The sequence below is a fragment of the Pezoporus occidentalis genome, unplaced genomic scaffold (assembly GCF_034315485.1).
Source record: "Pezoporus occidentalis ecotype Australia unplaced genomic scaffold, CSIRO_AGI_Poc_V1 ctg167, whole genome shotgun sequence".
In the NCBI taxonomy this organism is placed as follows: domain Eukaryota; kingdom Metazoa; phylum Chordata; class Aves; order Psittaciformes; family Psittacidae; genus Pezoporus; species Pezoporus occidentalis.
Genome location: NW_026913499.1, coordinates 654590 through 680048, shown reverse-complemented (window position 1 = coordinate 680048; position 25459 = coordinate 654590). Strand labels below are relative to the sequence as shown.

The following is a 25459-nucleotide window of genomic DNA, read 5'->3' as shown; positions in this document are numbered from 1 at the left end:
TGTTGTTCATGAGATGTAGTGACAAACCATATTCACTGATCAGCAGCTAAATCAACTGTATACTTAGAATCATAGAATCATAGAATAGTTAGGGTTGGAAAGGACCTTAAGATCATCCAGTTCCAACCCCCCGGTCATGGGCAGAGACACCTCACACTAAACCATGTCACCCAAGGCTCTGTACAACCTGGCCTTGAACACCGCCAGGGATGGAGCATTCACAACCTCCCTGGGCAACCCATTCCAGTGCCTCACCACCCTAACAGGAAAGAATTTCTTCCTTATATCCAATCTAAACTTCCCCTGTTTAAGTTTGAATCCATTACCCCTTGTCCTATCACTACAGTCCCTAATGAATAGTCCATCCCCAGCATCCCTATAGCCCCCCTTCAGATACTTGGAAGGCTGCTATGAGGTCTACTTGCTAGGGTACAACTTAAAACACAGTAAAATATACACACAAAATGTTGACAGGAAACAGGGTCAGATTCTACCACCATTACTCATGCAAAGAATTGTTTGCAAAGTAAGTCATTCAGTGAAACATATCAATATCTTTCAGGAAAACTGCCCATTACAAACTATTTATATGTATTTCCTATATAATCTAATATGGAAACATTCATATTTTAATTGAAAAGCAAAAATTATCAGCATTTAATCAAAATTTCCTGTATTTGATACATAACCTGACATCAACCTTGTACTCAGCCAGCATAAGGAAAGTGACCAAGTCCTATTCAGAAGTTCCACATTTTACTACTAGGTGAGTGGCCCTGTAACATCCCTTGCAAAGGGGAGATGATAGCACTATCCTACTAAACTGGAACATTGCAACTGAAATTCATTTAAAATTATAAAGATTGCAGACAAGGGATCTGAAAGTTCTGTATATATATATATAAAAAAAAAAAAACAAACAAAAACGCTCATATCCTTCTCATTGTATAAATAGGAACAGTCATAGAGCTGCAAACAAGCTCCTAGAACACAAGCTCCCCAGAATGCCGTGCATGCACATACAAAAGCCTCTCCCTATCTCAAAATCTGGATGCAAAACCTAGGCTCTGCCCCTTACGGGAAGCTGAGCCAGCACTATCAAGAAGAAACCTGTACTTCATGTCATGCCAGAAGCAATGATGAATAGATTTCAAAAGAGAGATAAGCATGCTCGACCCCTCCTGAATTCACTAACAGCTTTGAGTGAAAGTGGTTTCTCAATCCCTTTTCCTTCTGTATTTTTCTTCTGAAAATCAGATCATCAATTTTGGTGTGCAATTCTGGGCAGTAACCTGCCTTTAAAATGTGTCTTTTTTTTTTTTTTTTGCCTCTATTTTGTTATTTTCATTACAAGAAACTGGAGATGTGAGCCCCGACTTTAACTATCTGATAATCATAAACAAAAAGAAGGGAAAACAAGTCATCTTATTTTGCTTTGAAACCTGTGCTGACCATGCTTTTCTAAAAGGCAATGTATTCTGAATGCTTCAAGAGATGAAAATAGAGTCTCAAAATGCAAGGATGCCACTCTTCTCAAAGATTGTGGCTCCCCATATTCCAGCAAGGAACCTGTGAAATCTAAAGCTATACTTTAAACAATTCAAAGCAGAAAGAACATAAACAGTCTATGTTTCCATCTTTTGTATGTGGCAAGCAATTTTTATTAGCATTTCATAACTATTTTCCTTTTTCCTATTTTTTATTATAATTTTTTTGCAGTGAGCAGTCTTGGAAATAAAAGTAAAATCAAAGATATTAGATAAAGATGCTAGACAAGACTTCATGTAAGAAAAGAATTTTATGGACCTTTCAAAATATAGGGACCCAGGGGAAACCCTTAGGCCAAAGATAAGAGAACATCCAATTTCATGCTCCAAATAATTTTACACTCTTTATATAGGCAGAGCAATACACAAGCCAGCAAATTCAGCAGACCTGTAAACATTTCTGATGTCTATTAATAAGACAGATGTATATAGTAGCATTACAATCTGATGACAATAGCAAGAACAGCTCCTACTTGAAAGTGGGAGGTCAGAAACCTTGATCTGTAAAATAAGTCTCAGTTTGTATACACACATAGATGGAGCAGTTTGGAAGTTGCATGTGTAATGTCTTCTGTGAAGACAGATGGAAAAGCTGTAGCCTGAAAGACACAGTATGTGCTAATGTGGGTAAGATTTTACTCTTTCAAAGTCTATAACAGCTTTTGATGGAATTTATGACCATGTGACCTGTTAAAATTAAGTGCGCTTTCATTTTTAACAAAAGGAATATACCTGAAATTTTTCAGTTGTGTAGATTAAGACAACTGAAGATATTACTTAGCACCTGTACAGCATTTTATACATATGCTGCACAAATTTCATAATATGACCAAACCAAACAAAAGACAGAAAGTTCTGGAAGGTGTTCAAGAAAGCACTTCTGCACACAAATTCATCACTGGCATCAGTAGGAATTAAGCCCATAGTTTAAATTTAGATGGTGCTCCAAATTAGGACTGCTTAGGGTCCAGCTTGTAAGCATTTAACAGATCCCCAGTACCAATCCAGCAACAAATATTAATAGGAAGTGGGGACTGACAGTGCCTAATTCAGCATTCAGCTCTGCTGGCTTGGCAAGGCACTTGAGCCTTTTCTGTCCCTGCCACTTGGCTTGTGTAGACCAGCTCCAGTGTGGAATAACCCAGCTTTCCATGGGCTGCTCTGCCCTAATGTATATGCTGTTAAGAGTATGTGGATAAACTGAACTACAATCAAAACCCTGCACAATCTACAGCACCCACAGCCAAACTCTGCATCAATTTGTGTGTTTTCATAACACTTCATACAGCAAAACTGAAAATTTCAGGGCAGTTTCCTTCATATTAAAATTATGAAAGACAATTCATAACAGTGCCAAATGTTAGCAAGGCAACAGAGACCACTATACCCAAAGACTCAAACAGGCTGCAGCATTTCAGTTAGGATTTTCAAGATTACCCTCACATCCAGAAACTTTGAAAAATATATGAAAATAGTAAAATTCTTTTTGTAGGAAATTCCATAGTCAGGAATTCATGATGCTCTGCCCATTGTAATGTCTGCTGCAAAACCAATTGATTCTGCACTGTTAACGCAATTTCTTTCCTTCAGGAAATAAATTATGCTCTTTACATACATTTACATAACCAAGACCCAAAGAAACTAAGGGCAGACAAACAACATCTGCAGCAATGATGGTGTAAAGCAGTTTGAAATAGTGTTGTGAAAGATAAGGAAGGAAGCCACCAGCTTTCTTTAGGCAGACAGGGCCAAAGAAAACCTTTACAAAGATTAGTAAACTCCCAAGAAAATAAGGAACACAGTGATCAGGGAATGGAATTCCCCACCTGGGACATAATGTGATTCTGTTAGGGGATGAGTAACAAATCCTCTAGGGCTACAGCAGATGGTATAAAAGACAATTGAATTAAAAGTTGACAATTCATTTTGGCAGATGTCTGGGGCAGATAGATGCCCCCAAAGGAATATGGTTTTCTACAGAAGCGTTCTCCAAAGAATACAAGAAATGGCACTGAGGTCCCAAGTATCTCCTACACTTACATGACAATTCCCTTGCTCAGTCCCCCATCATGGATGGCTGGGAAACTGGCTGTAGTGGAGGAGATGGCTCTGCAGAGCTGAGTGGCTGATGGCCGAGTGGGATCCCACTGCACTTGGTATCATGGGGAACTTCTCAAATTAGACCAATTACAGCCTGTTTGACCATGGCTTTTTCTCTGTGAGTAAGGGTCTACATTACATGAAGAATGTGGGACTCTTGCCAGAGCATCTGCTTTCCAGCCAGGAGTGCAGGTGCTTTTATTTGCTTAAAGGTACACAACGCTAAAACGTCTTAATCACCAAGCATGTTTTGGTTTCCAGTTTTAAGTTATTGGCAGTTGCTAATTAAAGTAATCTTTTGCCTCATCAATGTTAATGAGCTTTGGCACTGTGCTACCAAATGTGGTTGTAAAAATCCTGCTTCTGCAGGTAGTTATTTCTCAATCAGGGGCCTCTCTGTCTTCCTTTGCTGCACCCTGAAGTCATGTCCTTTGGGGCTATGAGTCATTACAGTTAGTCACATGGTTAAACTCCCACTTCAGTATAATTCAACTACAGTTTAAATTTGAGTGGCTTAACTATGGCAGGGTGTTCCCATTGTCTTGTTAAGTTTCTGCCTTTGGACCTTAGAGCACAAAACTGAGAGGTCAACATTGGTGCTTACCCATTAACTAGCTTTAGTTTCACATACTGGGTTTGGCAGAGAGATAGAGATATCACATAAAATGAAGAAAACCCACTGCAATTCACCACTTTGCTAGGAAGGGACAGAAGAATTATTTGAACACCTAAAAAGTAACCAAACTGTTGTCAAATGTGTTTGGTCTACAGTAGTAACTTCATCCAGAGAAATACCTTGTGTTCTTTCCCAGGCTCTGCATTAACGTTGACAAACAGCTTATGATGCACTGCTGATACATCCATCCATGGGCTGAGAGAAGGGGCTGGGGCTAGCTGCAGGTCCTGCAGGGCTCCACTGCTTCCTGCCTATGCAGCAGACAATGCTACCCCGCTGGAAAGCCTCAAACTGCAAAAGCTGTGTGCGGTTGGCTACTGCTTGCTTTTGTTTTTTTGTCTTTACCCAGCCCTCTCCACCACCCCACCCCTCCACCTGCCCACCCCCCATGGTTAGAAGTTCCCGATTCTCTGCTGCTTCTGAAGCAGTTTCAGCAGTCTGCCTCTAAACTGCAGTGGTCCCATGCTCAAGGGGCTGATCTGTTCCTTTCTCTATTCATTATCTTATCATCATGCATCTGCTTATGTCACGCTCCATGACTCTGATGATGACTTCACAGAACAAATATCCTCATCTAAAAGATATGTGCTGTCTCTGTAGCCTAAACACTGACCCATTCTTACATCATGATTTCACTATGAACTTGCAGTTGCTTCAGAATTGCCACCTAGTTTGCTTATTTTGGGATGCCTTTGCAGTTTGATATCTCTAATCTAATTCTGAGATTCACAGATGACAAGATTAAAGAGATTAGTTCAGCGTTCTAGAGATAGTAATTTAGATCTGCTTGCCCAGCAAACCTGTGACATGTGACCATGGCACTGTGTTTATCTTCCTAGTATCGACCAGATTTCACTGGGGAAATATTGTTTGACTGCAGGTAATGAGCAAACTTAATGAAAATTTATGTTTCTTTTCAGATGATAAAGAATTTCCAAAATAGATGCAGTCAGCCTGGTTCAATATTTTTTGGTAAAGATATAAAAGAAATTAAGTTCCCACCATTACTGCTGCCAAACACAAGAATTAAAAGAAAATGTTCATTTTCACCTAGTCTATAACTCCATCTGAAATGCATTTGTATTCCAGAAATATAACACAGTTGGATTTTTGAAAATTATTTAAAGTTGCATATTTAACAGTTTTTGAAAAAGGATAAGAACAGACACAGGAACTAACAGCAAATGATGATTATAGATGTACAAGAACAGCTGGAGTAGCTATGAATTACAGGAACATACTCATGTTCACCTGCAAAATTAATATGGCAGACAAGCATCCAGAGCTGGTTTTTGCTGCTTCTCTGACACCACCAGGAAGAGACTGAGTTTCATCACCAGAAGATTTAGCTCACAAGATACACTTTCAACTGTACACAGTATAAGGTAAATCAAGCATAACTAGTCAAGCATTTTGCTGTTTTAACAGTGTTTGGAACTAATGGACTTCTTTCAATTTCCTCGTAAATGGCAGCCTGGTGTCACAGGATGTGGGTGCCTTAATTTTATCTCCACTTTGCAGAGCACTGGTCTGTACTTAGCAAACCAGCTCTCAGCTTGCATCGTAAGCAAGCGCCTTCCCATTCCCATGGCAAGGCTGCCTGTCAACCCACAAATGAGTAAACTTCCTCAGCTGAGGTAAGGTAGCAATAGTAGCAATGTACAAAAATATTAACACTTCAGCCTACATCACTTTAAAAACTTTTGCAAAACTAAACTACCAGAAAGTTTAGTTGCTCTAATGCATCACCTTTCACTTTTAGCATGCTTCTTTAGTTACAAAGCACCACAAAAAGCAGCCTCTCCATGACATAAGCCTCAGGGTACATCACAGAATGAAACAATTATCTAAGAAATAAGATTGACTGTAGTTTATCTTCCATGAGCATTACACTGTATACAGAAGATCCAGTGACTGTCCTAGATTAGGATGATCTGAGGTGCCCAGTAAACACATCCAAAATACTTTCTCCTTTTCTAGCTCTGTCATTGCTATTTCAGGTATTCTTTAATTACTGAAGGTTCACTGAACTAAAGTCCAAAGAGCCAGCTTTAAAAACATAATTACTGTAGCACACTGACTACCTCCACAATAGAAACTGATGCTTAGGGAGTTGGTTTCTATTCTTACTGCAAGTTCACACTCGTAAGTCCTTCACAAGAACTTTTGGGTGAATTCCACATCATTCCGCTCTGAAGTTTACTTCCTGAAAACAACTTCTACAAGCCTTATGCATAGTTCTTTCCTAAAAGAAAATCTAGCATCAAGACGAAAAAGAGGCAATGGGTCACACCTCTTTCCCACTGCTCACAGTAGCAAACACCCTGTGCTGTTAAACTGCTGTGACCCCTTTCCCGCACCACTAACAGACTGTAGCCAACTCTGGTTTCTAACACTGCTTTACACCTTCAGGCAGTGAACAGGAATCTCTCTGGGGCCAACTGCATGAAAACTTTGTGAAAAGGCACTTTTAGTCTTCTGTTTCATTGCTCCTGTTAGTTTTTAACAATATAGCAGACCCACCGAGTTATTCACAGCTTTTCTCATATGCTAGAATCAATTGTTATTTTATTACCGTTTATGTTATTTCCTGAACTAATTTCTTCATTTTGGTAATAATTACTTTGAATTTTACATATGGCAGTTGATAATATCTTTAGTTAGTATCACTCCAGATGGATTTAGAGCTTCAGAAGAAAACCTCTAGTATCTAAACACACACTCATAAGACAGCTTTTATTTTTCTCTCTGGCTTTACAGCTCCTTCTCCTTTTAGGCTCAGGCACACACTTGCACAGTGTGTTAACACAATTTTCTTACAGGTTCTAATATTTCAGTTAATTTCTTTTATATTTTCTTTCAGTTCATTCTAAAATGCTTTATCCTAGAGCCAACTTCCAAACACCACTTGTCCCAGAGAACACTAGTGCTTACATTCTTCAGAAATAGCACTGGGGATTTCAGGGGAGATGTAACTTTTACTGTTTAAAATACACCTAGAAGATACCATATTTCTTTGCAAGACATTGCATTTATGTAACATCCTCACATCTCTCACTTTCTAATACCAATTGCACACAGATTTGTATAAGGCTAACTCAAAATACCTAGTTATAAGATAGGAGCTCTTCATGGTAAGCCTCTACCAACATCTTAAACTGTGCAAGTTCTTTGGTCAGGTATAGTGGAAGCTTAATGCAACCGAGTGAATTAACTTTGCTTCTTTGCATGCCCATTTTCCAGTCTAACTTAGTAGTATTTGTAGTGAGACTCTATGAATTCGTGCCTTGTCCTCACAAAGAACTTGATTACTGTGCAATTCCAAAGTACTGAGAACAGAGAAGGATTTTTCAGGCCAATTTTAAAACTGACAGATGTAAAAACAAATTACTGCATCTGCACATTGTTACCTGTGGCTTTCTTAAAGTAGAATATATTCTCTGTAAAAAAGTATCACAACATGACATTAAACTAAGTCCCTATTTACTTTAAAAAGCGGTGACTCACTGCAACAAGAGCAATGCAATCACTGGAAAAACTATACATTGCCTAACAGGTTTGGACACACTACGATCAGAGGCATCCAAGTAGCCTCAGATTTCACCCTTACGCATTGATAGAAATGGATGACTATCTCTATACCAGCACACCTGCAAACATTTCCAAGCTGACAGGTCCAGATTAAGCATACAGATACCAAAGGGGAAGCACATCCATCTGCCATACTCTGGTTGCTACATGAAGGAAGCCTAAATCTGCAGGAGGTAAGGGAGCAACAACATGTGCCAGGATGTTTCCCAGTACGGTCAGAGGGCCAAGGCTGTGCGGGACAGCTTAGAGCATATTACTACCTGCAGAAGAGATCCAGTCAAAGATGTTTACACCTGGGCATTTCACATCTTCCTTATAATTTTATTTTTTCTTTATTTCATAGCTTGCATTATGAAGGTTTAAAAAAAGATTTCTATTAAAGCAGTTTCTTTTATTTAAATATTATAAAAACCCACAATCAAACAAATAATTCTTTCTGTTTAACAGAATTGCAAATGTTAAGAACAGTAAAAAAAAAAAAAAAATCAGTTGATTTCAATGAAATTGCCCTGATATAAAAATCATAAATGCCATAGAAAATAAGAGTTCATACTGTGGATTAAATGTATATTTATATAAAGAAATACAGACAGTTCATTCTGACAGATTACTAGTCTGCTGGCAGTACAAAGTGCTACGGACTTGGATGTGACCTTGAAATGCCTGTGGCATTGGGTTTTACAGAAGATGTACAACCCTTGCATCTCCAGAGAATCCTTTGACTCCCCCAGATCTAGAGTATCTGTACTATATGATGTTTAAACCTCATGGTTGGTGGGTTTTTTTCATTGTAGCATGCAGACAACTCCTGTCTAAGTTGAGAAACTCTAAGGAAACTTTTCCACTTCCTCTGTTTTCCTTATAGCAAGGCTTCACCTATGGAAAATGCATGAGCTGGTCTAGTGCTCACAAATTTGATCATTATATTAATAAATACATCAAAAGCAATATTAAAAACATGCAACAGTAAGATTTTAAGCATTGGATAGTTAACTAATATTAAATCTAATTATTTTTAGCAAAGAATCATCAAAGAACTAAAATCCAGAAAGGATTTTGAATATTGTAACAACAGCAGGCATATGAAAAGGAAGTGTACCACAAAGATAATGAGCAGAGAGACCAAGCTAGGATCTATTTGCAGTCAAAGTGGTTTCTTCTCCAGCAACTACATTGTGAAGCTTCTAAATGGAATCTGCAGACAAGAAACCAACATCCAACACTTCAAATGCTCAGCATCACACACTGTCAGTCATTCCCAGCATTCTTCATTATGAGTTAAATCTCCTGTCTCACTATGAGAAGAAGTAATGGGGATTTGGTTTTGAGTTTGTTTTTTAGCTAAAAGCTTTGAATCACTTTTTGTTCTGAAATGTGGCATTACAATGAATTTCATGACAGATCATTTCCCTAATGATCACATTTCCTGGAGTGAGTTTTCTCATCTGCCTCTATGACTGCATCAGCACTGCAACCACACGCACTCTGCAACACCTTCTAGCTCCAGCGAAAATGCTATTATATGTGCACAGATTGAAACAGGACTCAAAGAGATATATCACTCTGACCTAAGACATAGACTGGGAGTCTGCATCACAAGCACAGCTGAACTGTTTTGATTTTGGATTTCTTTTACAAGGAAAGTACATTGTAACTTTCACAGAAATCTGCCTCATTAAGGTCTATTGTTGTAGTCCTGATCATGTTAATTTGCATTTGCATTTGCCTCCTGCAGTACCACAGTATATAGAGATCATAAAATTAAATGCAGCTGCTAAATGTACTGACCCCTGATGCAAAATTACTAGTGCATTATTGTTATTTCCCTGCTCTTGATTTACTCATGCTCATACTCCAGAACATCTGAAAGGTGCTACCCTATGATCTGCTCCAACTGCCCAAGCAACCTTTTTATTTCTGCTTCAATCTGATCCCCCGCCTGGATATAGGCAGAAATTTTCTTTTGAACCTGACAGAAATCTTCTCCCAGGAAGAGCGGTTAATACCTTCATGCCTTCCTTCACTAACCTTTGCTGAACATCAGATTAAGTTCTTATGTCCACCCATTGGTAGGGTGACAAGTACATTACACAGAAGGTTAACACAGGATTTCTGCAACTAGCTGAGGTGATATACAGGCCTCCTACCACTTTGCTGACTGACTAACAGGATTCGCTAAATGAATGGTTTATTGTTCACAATAATCAATGTTACATTCTCCTCATGTTGCATTGCTCAGTATTGACTTTCGGCTTGAGCTTGCTACAAATTATTACTTCCTTTATGAAATAAGTCACAACAAACCAACTTAAAAGTTTGAATTCAAAAATGCTCCGTCTTCATTTCTCCTCTTTTTTTTTTTTCCTTTTTACTTTGCAAAAGTTCCACAGTATTTTTCATGCCTAACAACTTTTCTTTTAGAAATCAGCTCTCTGGATCTGTTTCCATTTACCCTGGGAATAACGACTTTTCTTTACTAAAGTGTTTTGAGCTCTCTTACAACAAGATATTTATGAAAGTGCATTGAACTCCATTTACGAAGCAGAAATATTTTCTATTAGCTGTATAAGGTGACAATTTGCTATGATGAACATGTGTCCCAAGGCTCTTTTCTTTTGCATTTCCTTTAAGCACTAGTGTTTAACAGCACTTACTAAATAATCACACGGTCTGATTTGCACAAATACATACTTTTCCCTGTAATGACACAAATATTTTGCAAGGTAATGTTCCATGAACGAAAAACGTTCCATGGTTGTTTTAAGGAAATTACATTTCTTTGTTTCACCAAGATGTATTTTCTCAGGCAAAACTCATATTTTCTCAGGCAAAACAGCATAGTTTGAAAGCTGCTACAGGTAAGAATTTTCTGAAGGGACACTACAATCATTTCAATAGTGCCGTTCTAAGACATAAATGAGATGCCTTCCTGACTGGAAAAATTATATATTTTCTTAACTAGATATTACTTCATAATATGCTTACTCCCCAGAGAAGGGAGACATTCTCAGCCACTTCTTTGAGACAGAATTTCTCCCCTCCCCTTTAAGAATTGCCTTTAGTCTTTGTTATAAATGGAAGAATGAAAGTATTCGGCCTACACTTCCTGGAAACTCAGCCTGGGCCCATGTATCTGCTTTTATCAAAATATCCTTCAAAGGTCAGGTAATTTTCCACACTCATCTAGAGACAAAGATGCTACCTATCTTGATGAATCAGTGCAAGAGTGTTAATGCTTCTCCCTCAAAATAAGTCAGATATAATCACTAAGAAAGTGAAGGACATTATTTCCATGACTATAAGAATTACAATCTTATCCTATTCCACAGCTTCTTCCACGGTGGGCCTTCATTCCAGCTCTTCCCTGGCTTTGGAGTTGGTTACAGGAGACAAGGGACCAAACAGCAAACCAGTCAGTAGTGAGCTAGGCTCTGCACTCTTTCTGTCTGCTGTCAAAAAGTATGAGGTCAATTAGAGAGCACAAGGCACCAAATGCTAGTTTGAAAAAATAAAAAATAAGAAGGGCTTTCTTCACGCTACCACTGAAGAAATGCTGGAGATATTAGGTTTTCATCCTTTTAAATCCATTTTCTCTTAAACCAGTTTCACTGTCCTTCATCTGATGTTCTGGGGTAGCAATAGGTGTACCATCACATCCTGACTCCCTGTCCCACAGCACTGGTCTTCCCCCATTTGGCTCCATATCTGATCAACATTTCTTTCTGAATGTTAACTCTTATAACTACTAGAAAATTTCACTAAAGATGCCAACTGCATCCACTAACACCATAAAGATCTGACAACAACCGTAAATTAGAAGACTTATCATTCTATCAAGAATTGCAGTGCTTTTCAAAGACTACAAAAAAGATCTTCAGTGATTTTTTAAAAAGGATGTGGGGTTCTGTACCTGTTTCCTGTTACCTGTGGTTGCTCACTGCCACAATGACAAGCTGACATAACAGACAGAGCTCAGATTTTACAAAAAGACAAGTTATTATTAAGAACAGATATAGAAAAACATCCTTAAATAGTTATTACACAATACATCAGCTTCATTCAAGACTCTACTCACAGACGTACCTTATCATCAACTACTGTAATAACAAACACAGCTATTCCAAACCCTTAGCATTTCACAACAAAATCCTTTCAGTCAAACCTGCAGCCATCTAGAAACCAAGTTCTTACAACCCTGAACCACAACCCAGCAAATTAATCACAACCAATTAAAAAGAAAAAAATAAATCTGTAGAGTTCAATAAATATTTCAAAAAATATTCTATACTGTAACATGGATCCAGGTCACACTTGAATTAATTGCAAACAATTCCCACAGTTTGTGTCTAAACAGTTCATCTGATATTCAGGAAACATGATGTCATCCTATGCAACCCTGAAGATAAGTTCCATATTTCTTTCTCCTTGCTTTTTTTCAAGAGAAATTTTCCCTCAGTCTAAATAAATCTGTTAGGTCAACTACAGGTCAAAATCAATTTATTGTTGTTATTACTACTTATGAGCACTTAGATATGAGCATGCTGAAAGCAACATAAAAATTCTCTGAAGAGAATGTGGTCCCTCTCTTTCATATACAGATGTTGTTCAAGTTAGCTCATCTCCTGTGGACAGACTATCTGCTACAATACTTAAAAATCAGAGGGGTGAGATTATGTGCTCTCCCATACAAGAGTGAATGTGTGTGTGTGTGTTTGTAACACATTATCTGCACATTCTGTTGTTTGTTTATGGTATTTCACTCACTGCTGAGAGAATGTAATATGTTAATGAAAGGATTAAACAGCTGGAGAAAATAATAATTGCAAACAAATATAGTACTTTTGTACGTGACCTGATCTTTTATTGTTTCTTTATATTGAGAGAGGAGCTTTGGACTACTCTAAGTTTTTACCTGCAGCAGTTACAGTTTTAAGAGCTGTCTTCCAAAAATATGCGCATTAGTTGTTGTCACATAAAGAAGTTATAACGGTGCAATGCGAGACCTGCAATACATGGACCAATGTAGGAGAGTTCATTTTGGATCCAGGAAATAATTTATTCAGTTTTATGCTGCTTTGAATGAGATGTTGCACGTCCCTTTCTCAGAAAAGTAAATAAATAGCACAGGAGATTATACAATCTCTTTGGCTGGGCACATAAGCTACTGCTACTTTTTCCCTTATGTGTCCTTCCTCTTGCCTCTATACCATTCCTTTTTAAGAAATACCTACACACAGCTTCTGCCTGACTTTCCAAGCCTTTAGTATTCATAACTTCATAAAAAATTTCAGCAGCTGCACCCTCCTCAGTGATGAGCACAGGAAGGCCTTCTGAAAATCTGATCATTTCCTTCTATGAAAAAACAGTTCTCAAATGATTTGGAGCTTACAGGCAAATCTAGGGATGTCTCCTCCAAACAGCTTTCTCAGGGCAGCTCACAGGGAAACAGAACTTTGAGTCTGAATATCTCCAATATGTAAAAAAATAATAAAAGTGGACTTTATTTTCCTGTTCTAATATAAAGCCAAAGAAAATTCAAAACACTCTAAAAAGACCACAAAGATAAAATAAATCTTGTAAGACACTTGAAAGCCTTTTCAGACTTTCCACTGACGTCACCACTGAGGTGAGACTTGGGTGATCAGCAAATCTGTTGCAAAGAGAAACAGAGAGCATAAACTGCCGAGAGAGCAGCCGAAAATGCCACATCTGACATGCTCTGCGTTATTAAAATGTCCTCATTGCTCAATTAAGAGAGGTTTTTTAGAAGCTGTGGTTTGCAAACAATCCTTCCCTTGCCATTTAAGGCATGCTCCTGCAATGACAACACACTTGCTGACATCTCTGGAGCAGAATCACTTCCACACTGCGAATGGCTCTCTCCCCAACAGTGACACATAACCTTAAACCAGCTACTGCGTCATACACTTTCCCGTTTATTCAGGGTGGTGAGAAAACAAAAAAAAAGACCCTTTAACCTAGGATTAATCACAGAATTAAAAAAAAAAAAAAAAGCATTTTTATTAGGTTTTGGAATAATCTAATCCTCAAATCTCAGAATTTTTGTGGAATCTTTTCTCCTGAACTATTCTGTGATTTCTAGAGAACTTAATACATCCTGTGTTGATTCAAAAGGCATATGTAGGCAAGATTTCCATAAACAGTATGCCTCTATAAATCTTACTACATATAGAAACTTATCTATTCTCTCACTTAAAAACCCTCATGGCCAAACTGGCCAATCTTCAGAAAAGTATAAAGTACTAAATTCAGGAGGCCAAACATCACTGGATTTTATGAAAGTTTCACCTGTAAGTATTATGAAAACTTGAAGTATCATGAAACCTTGAAGTATCACAAAACCTTGATCCATTAATATCAAGGATAAATAACTCTTTACAGATCTCACATTCATCTCTTTGAAATGCCTCCCTTGCATTCAGCACCATTCCACTATAAACCTTCTAAACTGTTGTAAATTGACACTGCGTTAAGATGTTATTATTCCTGACGTTTCTTAAGAGTAAGAAGATGCACTGGGTGGCTCTCAGAAACATTTGTTTGTAAGTCATTTTCTTAACAGACTAGGACAGCAAAATCAGAAGTGCTGCTAAGTTATAGTAAAGCATATTTCTTACCACTGTTTCACATCTTCCCCTCAAACCCCAACCACATTTCATACTTCAGACTAACAAATTAGACTGCAGGTGTGTGGAGGATGTAGAAAAGTCTTTCAGTTCTGTTGAGACAACACAGTTGAGTACAGAAGCATTAATGAAACTGCAAACAAGGCCAAGTCTTTTTGTGCACTTATTGGGCAGTCTCAGGTATCATAAAGGTTAAACTTCCACTCATACACAGATGCATGGCAAAGGCATGCACATTCACACATATTATTTGGGGATGAGGCAACTTATATATCGCTTTCAAGAGACTTAGCGCAATAGTCTCTCACTGTCATCAGGGACCAAATAAAAAAATATACATAATTTTAAATATATATGCTTCATTATAATTTATTTTTTTCCAAGAAAGAGTGATATGAATAAAGAAATCCTTCACACTCTATCCAAAACTCATAAAAACCAAAAGATATCTTTAAGGTGAAGATTTATGTGATACTGCATTCATTATAGACAGTGCAAGTCTATCTCAAGATTAAATAAATTGCTGCAGTAGCAACATTGATCATCTTTCCTTCACTTATGGCAGTACATAATTTTAAATCATATGCTGACAGAGTCATCTTGGCCCATATTTCTCCAGAACTGTTGGTCAATGTTTATAAATGCTATCACTAAGGTACCTAAACTACCCAATTTACCATACAGGCTCACTATTATATTTACACCCTCAAGTGTGGAGGGTGTAAATATAAGTGTGCTTTGTAACATGAAGCTTTTCGCAGCTATATTCCATTAAGCACACCTTCTCATCTCATCCACATACAGTGGAAGCCAAAAGCTGGCAGTCCTGTTCTCGTGTCTCACAAGGACTCAACCAACTTCAGTTATTTCATGCTACGTTGGTTTAAATGGAGACTACATTTGACATGATCCTGTTTTATAAAATTTCAGATTTGCTGAAGTTAAGCACAGTATGGGTTGTTCCTACTTAGCACTAAAGTATCAGCTCCCCATTGACAACACCTGTGCTTTAGCACTGAGAACAAGGTAGAAATTTAAGTCACTTGTTTCATAGTTTTTATTTTCTTTGCTCAGCTACACTATTTACACTATACACTTTAATGCACAACCAGTTCCTTCAGATTAACTTGTAGCAGTTTACAGGTTGCAAAAGACAAGCATCCCTCAGAATATTTAAAGAATTATGATTCTACATTTTGGAACAAGGTAAGCATTACCACCTTCAACTTAACAAATGATGAAACTAGGTCTGGAGAAATGAAAATGACTTAACACGTCACACCATGGGTTTCTGAGACAGGCTAGACTGCAGCTGACATCTGTGTCTTAGATCTTATTCTAGAAGCTTGACTATGCTCTGCATTTATCTTATGCTTTTTTCCACTTACATGTCTTAACTCACAAGCATCCAGAAACAGTTCAGAGACTAATACCATCTTAAATATTCTAGTCACAGCTTCTGCAATATATATGATAACCTGGAAAGGCTTTACTAGCCATATATTTTTGTACCATCTCAGATGAGGCTCTGTATTGTACTGTATTTCCCCAAGTGTAAAATCTTTCAGTTCATATAGGACATAGATGCTTCATTTAATGAACTACTATTTCCTTATATGATATACAGAAAGCTTCATTGTATGGCTTCATTTTTCTATTAGACAGCTAGTTTGATTATTTCTCTCTTTGTCAGGAAAAGAATGTATTTCAAAAGGAAATTAAAAATATTGCTCCACGGAGTCCACATTTTTGCAACAACAAAAAATGTCATTCACACACAACAAAAGATACCTCTAGAGCTCTGTGCAGGGCAGTGGGATTATGAATGAAGAATAGACAGATTGTAAGAGAAGTCTTTGAAATCAGAGAATAGAAAGATAAGCTTGCAGGCTAGCCGAGAAGGCACTGGCACAGAGGGAATAACTGGAAGAAAAGTACTGCAACATAGTGGTATAAAAGAAAAGAAGTGGATTCTGTTAGCTATACAACACTATGGATAATATAAGCTGGCACTGAAATGCTCACAGCTAGTTTCTAAAACCCTGGCACTATAGCCCCCAAACTGCTTTACTTGGAAGGGAAAGCAGCCTGGAAATAGAAAAAGTGCAGTAACAGTTACTGAAACACCAGTAGAACAAGATCTGTTTACAAGAGTATGTATAGCCTGGAAATGCATCGGGAGACACAGTACAATAGTCTGAGAGAATCACAGCACAAAAATCTGAATAAAGTTGCAGGGGAAAAAACCAGCTACCACAACTGAATGTTATTTTAATCTTGATATTTACAGGAGGAAGTCAGACTTTTACCACTTTAAAACTTATTACCATCTTTTGCACAGAAGTGCTTCAGAGCCTAACCTGAGCTTTGAAGAGAGCAAGTTATTCCCCCCAAAATGTATTGGCTGTTCTGCACTTCATAGCTCGCCTGAAACAAACAACTGCTTCATTTCTAGTTATATACAATCAAAGATGATTAAATGTGAACACTGGACATCCCCACAAAATGCAGAAAGCAGCAAAGGTCTGGTACAATCACTGCCTCCCAGAGAGTGCTGGCAGTCAGAGCCCTAGGAGCCAGCTCAAAGGGCATATCTGTCCCAGGCAGGTCACAGACATCCATTCTAGCCCTATCTAAGCTGTTACATTCCTGTAACACATGTTGTTGCTAGGGTTTGAAAGGAGTTCACTCACAGCCATGAAAAGCTGAATTCATGCTAGCAGGCCTTGCCCAGCACGTGGCACTTTCCTGTGATGCTTCTCACTCCTCTGCTGTCTCGGGTGCCATCTCTGCAGCCACCCCTGCGCTGCGGTTCCCCTGTGGTACTCACCTCAGGGCTGGCAGCACCAGAGGAACAGCCATACAGAAGGGGAATGACAGAAGGGCAAGACTCAGGGCAAGTCTGTGCTACAAAACACAGGGCAATGCAGAGACAATCAAGCTAAACTCTGAGCAAGGTAGTTAAATGAGTATGAAGAGAAGTCAAGTCACAACAGCAGACACTTCATTGTGGGCTAAGTTGCCCTGCCTTCATGGTCGGTGAGATGTATGCTTATGAATATTAACTCTTAAAACTAGATCAGGAATGTAAACAGAGGACAGAACATTTTCATGGCCTGCTGCTCTCCTTTCCTTACTCCCAGCATGGTACAGTATATACCACAACATAGCTGCACAGCAAAAGAAAGCAGGATATTTTTTATGCGCTATATACAATACATTCACAATTTCAGTCTGGAGACTGCCTACTTGTTTAATGCATACACACTCCCAGGGAGGTGGGCAGCTCTGCAGATAGGTCACTGGAGTCAGAAAAAGAGAGCTTGATTCCTAATACTGGGAACATTTTGAAGTCGCTTCATCCTGTTTCCTTCCCCCCATTTCCTTCTGCCTTATCTCATTATATATGCAATGTTTCTAATCCACTCACTGTCAATTTCTTCTTCAGTACCTAAATATATAAATGTAAATTTACCAAATTAAAACTGAAACTAAAGGAAGCGGTTCCAACATACCATGCCACTGAGAGCTGGACTTTCTTTAGTACTTGTCTCTGCATGGCAGTTTTGGAGCTTTAAGTCTGTCAATATACTGATGTGAGTGAATACAGAATGACTAGCAAATATCTCTTCCATACTATGTAAAAAAGACTCATCAGACAGAATCAACATCTCTTGCCTTATCTGCAGTTATAACCTGCATACCACATCACCAATCCAGCTACCTGCTTGCAATGTCTGTGCAGGTCTAGGTGAACAGGTAAACAAGATTATGTTCAGTTTAAATCAGTAGCTAATTCTAGTCCAGAAACCATGTAGCTATGCGAGTGTGCTGCTGTGCTCTGATTAATGTGTGTCTTGCTGGTGGCTTAGGCACAACTTCATAACGAAACTAAATGGCTTCCACCTTAGAAGTGACTTGCATCTGGCCAGCCCAGGAAATGAGCAGGACTGCCTGCACCTCTGCGCATACACAGATTCTCTCAGTTGATTTTGAATAAAGTATTGGTAATGTGCAAGATGTGAAAAGCGGGCAATTTGTTTCAAATTATTAAGAAGTCCCTGAGTGCAGGATTCTGAGGTATTTTTTTCAGAAAGCCTCAAATGCACTAAAAAAAAAGAAAATAAAAATGACAGTTGTAATCAGAACCTGCAGTGTGGCCATCATAAGAAGAAATCAGAGGCAGTGCTCTTAAGCCTTCACTTCACTTTCATCTACCTTAATACCTATCCTCCTGCCAGATCAATTCCCCTAGTGCTAGTTTTGGCTGCGACAACATTAATTTTCTTCACAGTAGCTGGTATGGAGCTAAGTTTTGGATTTCACTGAAAATAGTGTTGATAACACAGAATCATGCTCAGCATATGTAGCTGGGGAAAGGAGGAAGGGGAGGGAGCATTTGGAGTTATGGTATTTTCTCTTCCCAAGTAAAACATGATGGAGCCCTGTTCTCCCAGAGACAGATGAACACCTGCCTGCCAATGGGAAGTAGTGAGTGAATGTCTTGTTTTGGTTGTGCTTCGCTAACTAAACTGTCTTTATCTCAACCAATGTGTTTTCTCATTTTTATTCTTCTGATCCTCTCCCCATCCCACTGTGGAGGGAGTGAGTGAGTGAGCGGCTGTGTGGTCCTTAGTTGCCAGTGAGGTTAAAACACAACAGTCCTTTTTTGGCACCCAACATGGGGTTCAAAGGGTTTGAGGTAATAATAGATTTGATTGGAATATGCTGGATCAAATTCATAGCTGTTATTGCTGTTTAGGTATTATTGGACAGGCTCCTGTGCTTGCTATGGAGCTTATTTGCCTCACACTGCCCCAGCCAAAACCAGCACAGTGTGCCTGCTGAAGCTTGGTACTTTTAACTTGGAAAATAAAAAAAGCCACACCCAGAACTATCAAACAATTATTTAGTTTCCTGAAATAAAGGAAGTGGCTCAGAAGTGGGTGAAAACTTTTGAAAGCTGTCAAATTGCTATTTCTGTGGAGAGTGGGGGAGGAAGATGAATTAATGATCTAATGGAAAAAAATAGTGTTTGTCCTGCAAGCATTACTCTTTCTTTTTTCTTAAATGGAGGCAAGAAGGTTTTAATGAGTTCAGGTGTTGTTGGTTTTTTTTCTGGGGGGTAGGCAGGGTGTTGGGTTGGTTTTCTTTGGTGTTGGGTTGGGTTTTTTTTAATTGGGTTCTTTAGAGGTGGTTTTTTTTCATTTGGGTTGTTTGGGGGTTTGTTGGATTGTTTTTATAGACAGGCATAGATGTATTGTATCACGCATGTCGGGATAAGCTTTTTAATTGAGAGATCGGCTCAGATATTAGAAAGCCTTCTGTTATCAATCTTACACTAAAGATTTTAAGAAGTGCACATTTGACAACTGAAGATTTATTAAAGCTAGCTATTCCATGTACGTAGAGATGAAAGACTTAACAAACAGTACACAAAACACTGATGAATTTAATGGGATGCCTCAACAATGCAAATATTTAGAAGGACAGACTGAACTCCAAATTTCGTATTTACTGGTACCATATATAGGTATGTATAGGTACATCCACAAAAAATATTACTTGTGTATTTCTTACCAGGATAATCAGCTGGACACATGCCTTTTACTTGGGGGATTTACGTAGTGACCAGGCCTTTGTGCAGGCTCTAGATATTCCTAACTTTTCTGTTGTTGCTTAAATTTAGTTTGATGCTGTGAAAAGTGGTTTGGTGATTACAGGAAATCAGAGATGTTTTATACGATGTCTGTGCATGTGGTAGATGCCAGACACTCTTAAATTTTCTCCTGCTAGGTCCTCAAAATCGTTAGGTACAATAGCCTGTTGAAGAATAATAATAACAGTAATAATTAAAGTCCCAAAGCTTACCCAACACTTACTAACGAGCACCTGAAAATTGTTCTTGCCATAAAACCACAGCACCTTTTCCAAATGCTGCTCCACAATTAACAAACCCCTCCCTAGAAGACAAGTAACCTATAGCTATGAGGCAGAGTAATCTACACTGTAAAGATGAAATATAAAGGTTCTGGCACCCTGACAGGAGAAACAATGTCTGTGCCAACTACATGGTGAAAACAAGGCTGTGAAATTGAGTACTTGATTCTACAGTGTGAGGCAGTTTATTGCTTTAACCATACTAGACAAGAGTTAAAATGTTGTTTCTTTGAGGCTCTTCAGTTTAGTAAAAGCATATAGAGAGGAACTGGCTAAAGCTAAACCACTGTGTGTGGACAGAGAAAATAACTATCACTTGAAATAAAATACTGCTACCCCTCTGTCTTTCGGCCCTTTCTGTTAGCTAACACATCAACTGACTGTGGAGATGGCTGAGAGAGCAGACAGTAACCTGCCCTTTCTGGAGAAAAGGGAGCAGTGGGAAGTCTCAGAAAGACTGACAAAATGGAAAGTAGGACGGCAGATTAAAAAAAGAAAGAAAAAAATTAAAAAAAAAATGGGGACAGGAAAAGCAAGAGATTTTGTTCTTTTCCTCTACAGTACAGCATTCACTTGTTTTCTTACAGTATCCAACAGCTACCAATCAGATTTATTCAGTGCTGCCTCTCTTCAGAGACTTTAAGGACAAAAGAACTAATGCTTGTGCTTCAAATGTTCTTCTTAGCTGGTTATCAACTAAAGACAGATCATTTTCTTGCTTACATCAGTATAAACCTGGAGTTACTATAGTGACATGATGATAGAAGCACTCATAAATTCAATTTATGTAAAAAAAGGTTTCAGCCCTGCATATAATCTGCTGCCATTTCAGAATATATGTTTCAAGCCACTTTTTAGGGTGAATATTACTTTAGAGAAAAGCTTTTGTGTCTGCCTCAACTATCCCAAATTACATTCACTATCAAAACCGATGGAAGGTACATATACATAGAATGCTGCATGTTCTAAAAAAAGATTTTCTTAAACATAGATCCATTTTTGTCTTTATATAAAGTGTTACCTCAAAATTAATTGCTTTTCTTGTTACTCACATTATCTGTTACACCTAACATGTTTTGCAAGATCAACCTCTTGAGCTCTTTCTCTCAGAAAATTAAGAGTGACAAACTCACCTGCAGTGAGGTAATTGAGCAGACAATTAAAAACTTTGAAGGCTCTTTAAGAAGTGTTTTTTATAAAATAAAATAATTAATTTTGAAAAAATAATTAAAAAAACAATTATAGAGATTAACCTACAATATTTAGATTTTTCTTACTAACCCCACTGCAGTAAATATCAAAATTTGAGGAACTGTAACCAGATTCTGAGATCAGGGAGTGGCTAAAATGGAAGGGAAGATTTTCTTCTTAAGGATTTAAACACTGAAAACAAAGTACTGCATCGTGAGCTCAAACCAAACATAAAGACTGTATTGAACAGGTTCATAAGTGATCTATATGTATTCTTTTTCAAATACAACTACAAATCTTTTTTCTTTCTAAATGGTTCGTATAGCTCTCGTGTATGACCTTGCGGAAGACATTTTAGCCTTGTACATTATGCGTCAATCTTCTGAGTTCTGACACCATTGCATACAATTGCATTCTAGTTTCTGAAAAAAATTGTTATTTCTCCACTTTGCAAAGCTTTCATTTGTTTTACCTCTACAGAGGACATTCAGAGATCAAAAGGTGAGAAAGAAATATTAATTTCTACCTACCTTTGACAAAAGCATCCTGTCTCAGAAATGCAAGACCAAATGCTAAGAGTTTAAGCCACAAAAACATGGTTATTCCTGGAAATCAGGCGTATCCTTATGAAACAGCATGTGTGTTTCTCTGGAAAGCAAAATAAGTGTTATCTGTCTGCAAAACAATTTCTCTGCAAAACTTAAACCAAAAAGGAGAATAACTAGGCACCTACATTGCACTGCCTGCTTATCTGTGAAGGAGTTGCTTCCTCTGTTACCCCGAACTAACCACTCACAAACTCACTATGCAGTTTAGTGATGTCAGAGACAATTACTTCTTCAAAAAAAAAAATTCTTTTAGTTCCAGGAAGTCAAGAGGGTTTTTCTCAAGTTGCTGCAGTAATGCTCAGCTTCCTTAATTCAAACAAAACAGGGTTTTTTCAGCTATTTCTTTCTACTGAGCAGCTAAACAAGATTTGGCAAAGATCTGGATTAAACAAAACCATTCTTTGTATTCACTTTTTTATTAAACATGTTCACTGAGCACCTATGTTTTGGAAGCTAACTAACGTTCTATGTTATGGATGCTTCTTAAGATTTCGGTTGAGAGAAAGAGAAACTCAAACCTTCAGTCAACAAAACCCTTATACTAGAAACAAGGCCTTCATAAAAAGATGCATCATCGAGTGAAGTGACTGCTGATTCAATGAAAACCCTCTAAACATGGGATTTATTTCTGAATCTTTCTGCAAGGATGCATGCAATCCTAGGTATAAGAGTAATACAACAAACGGATAGAGGCAGTTTAGTCCCGTTTTCTGTAATGTTCAGTTCCTAATTAGATAGCTCAGTGCAATTCTTTACCATGATAGTGCCAGAAGATTGTGGTCCCTTTTCTGGAGTCAATGAAAGGTACACCAAAGACATTTTCTCTCACTGCATGACCTGAGATAATACTCAACAACTTGATGATGCATGTCTGTTGTACAGTGTATTACAAATGGAATAAACATTTGGATTGCCTCTCATATTGAAGGTTTCGAAGGTTTTAAAAGAACAAGTAGAATCCTGCCACAAGACAAATAAAGGGGAAGAGAATATATTTGTACTTATTCTTCATATCATAAGTCCTTCCTAAGAGGAAGAATTCCTAAGCATCACATAGAAAAATATTGCACAAATTCACATAACAATTCACAGATGACATAAGAGAATCAATCTCATAAGATTAAAACCAGCTTTCTACACATCCAACTTTGAGTCAAGCCTTACAACTCAGGCCAAAATCTTAGCTTACCTTTCTAAGCAGTATGTATCTATGCAAAATAGCTGTAATCATAATTATGTTGTAAATTTGTTCAAAACAAAACTGACATAGAGATACCACTCTGACACTCCAGAGACCCCAACTTTCATATACAATAATTTCATCATCCTGGAGTTGTCACAAATTGAATTTGGACTGTAGCCATACATTTTCTGCAGCACTGACATCTTAGTCCCTGTTATCCTACACAAAACCAGGATAACAGAAAGGCTGAAGTGTGCCATCTGATGAATAGACTGCAACACTTATCCTGTGGAGAATTTGACTTAAAGGCTCTCAACAAGAACCAAGCTCTAACAAGAATCAGGAGCCATTTCCACCTGATCCTACCCAGTCCTCAAAACTGCTGCAGACCTGGTCTAAGAAGGAGGAGGACATACATATGTTTCAGAAACCAAACTTTCTCAAGATTCCTCCCTCAATAATGACCCTTTGCAAGCAAGTAATTATCAACTACATACACAAAGCTGAAATTTACACAAAAGAAAGTTCAGATTTAAGCAAAAAGCATAGAATGAAAGGGAATCAGTGTACTTTGCTAGCATTTGCATTAGATCGTAGGTCACAGGATATAAAGCTGTGTATACGGCAGGCCTTCAGAACCCACAGAGTAATCTCAGCTCTACTGGTTAATGAAGGAGGGCAGTTTAGTTCCTCCCAGCCACAGGGAAGGTCAGAAAGCGGTTGCTGTAGACTTGCTGAGTGGAAAACATGCTCCATAAAAGCAGTTGGACAAGAAAGAGAAGACTGTTTAAAGGGGAAATTCCTACAGTGCACTCTGCGCATCATTTTTGCCTGATGCTTTATGAGAGATAGTGCAGAAGGATGAGCTCAGTTTTTGGATTTATCCTTCAGAAGAAGACTGCAGTTTATGTTTGGAAGAAGACTTTGTGTGTTCTAATAGCCTTAAAAACATTTATGATTAATTCTGGGTAAGCCACAAATGGGAAATGATACATGGGGTGTAAATACACTGGTCTAACCATAATCTATTAATTTATCAAAAGCTGCAGACTGAACCTCCACTTCTGGAGGAGTGGGAGGGAATTAATTCACTTTATTGCAGATTAAGCAATGGGCTTTTAAAATAAACCCTTTCTCAGGACACAGCCTTAATCTTTAATCAAACAAATAATTATGTCAGTGCATAACTATAGTGGTATACTTCCCCTGTGCTGGAAAGAAGCAAAACCAGAACCAGCAATTTGTACTGTTAAGGATTTCTAAAATGGCATTAGAAAAATGTGTAAATGCTTAAATTATCCATCTTTTTGTAAGTCTCACTCTTTTGTAAGTTATGAAAAGAGCTAAAACCCCAAACCAAGAAGAGAAACAAAACAAAAAAAGCAACCCACTTGCAAGAAGGTTAAATCTTGTTCGATTTAACTGTCTCGCAATACAGTCATTTGTTAAATTACCATAAATGTGTCCATATTCTGTGCAGTTAAATTCCAGCTCAAAAGGGTAATTATACCACAACTCCAATAAAATTTAAAAATATGAAGTGCCAATAACAATCAGTTTCCCTCTCAATTTACATGTGAAGCCATTGGAAGATATCACAAATATATGCCTCCTGCTTCATACCAAAACTTTGCATATATCAGTATGAAGCAATTCACACAATTTTACATGAAAATACACTGAAATCTTAATCAGAAAATAGATTAATTTTATATGAATTTAAAGTGTTTTAAGACATAAATGTTTCTTATATGAACTAATTATACCATTTGAAAATACTTCTATGATGAAGCTATTATATATTTGCAGATAAATTAACCACCCAGATCTAGTTTAAAACTTTAAAACAAAGAAAATAGAAAGGCAAGCAACAAATGAAACAAACTCACAAGAAATAACAGAATCATAAAACAAGTTGCATTTCAGAACTAGAAATCTAGCTAATATTTTACAGGGATATATGCAGGCTATAATCA

General features: G+C 37.8%; 1 protein-coding gene across 2 annotated transcripts in view; it reads right to left on the bottom strand.

Annotated features, from left to right (window-relative positions):
* PTPRC (protein tyrosine phosphatase receptor type C) overlaps positions 1 to 22558 on the bottom strand; it is a 61631-nt gene extending 39073 nt beyond the window's left edge. Inside the window, exons 1-2 of one of the 2 annotated variants that reach the window (XM_062613443.1) lie at positions 22426 to 22558; positions 22223 to 22340 (exon numbers count right to left, since the gene is read on the bottom strand). In XM_062613443.1, the coding sequence (XP_062469427.1) occupies positions 22223 to 22289 (67 nt within the window). In that variant the 5' untranslated portion in view covers positions 22290 to 22340; positions 22426 to 22558. The remainder of the gene's footprint in view (positions 1 to 22222; positions 22341 to 22425) is intronic. The other variant, XM_062613444.1, reaches the window with a different exon arrangement.
* Positions 22559 to 25459: the final 2901 nt, after the last annotated feature.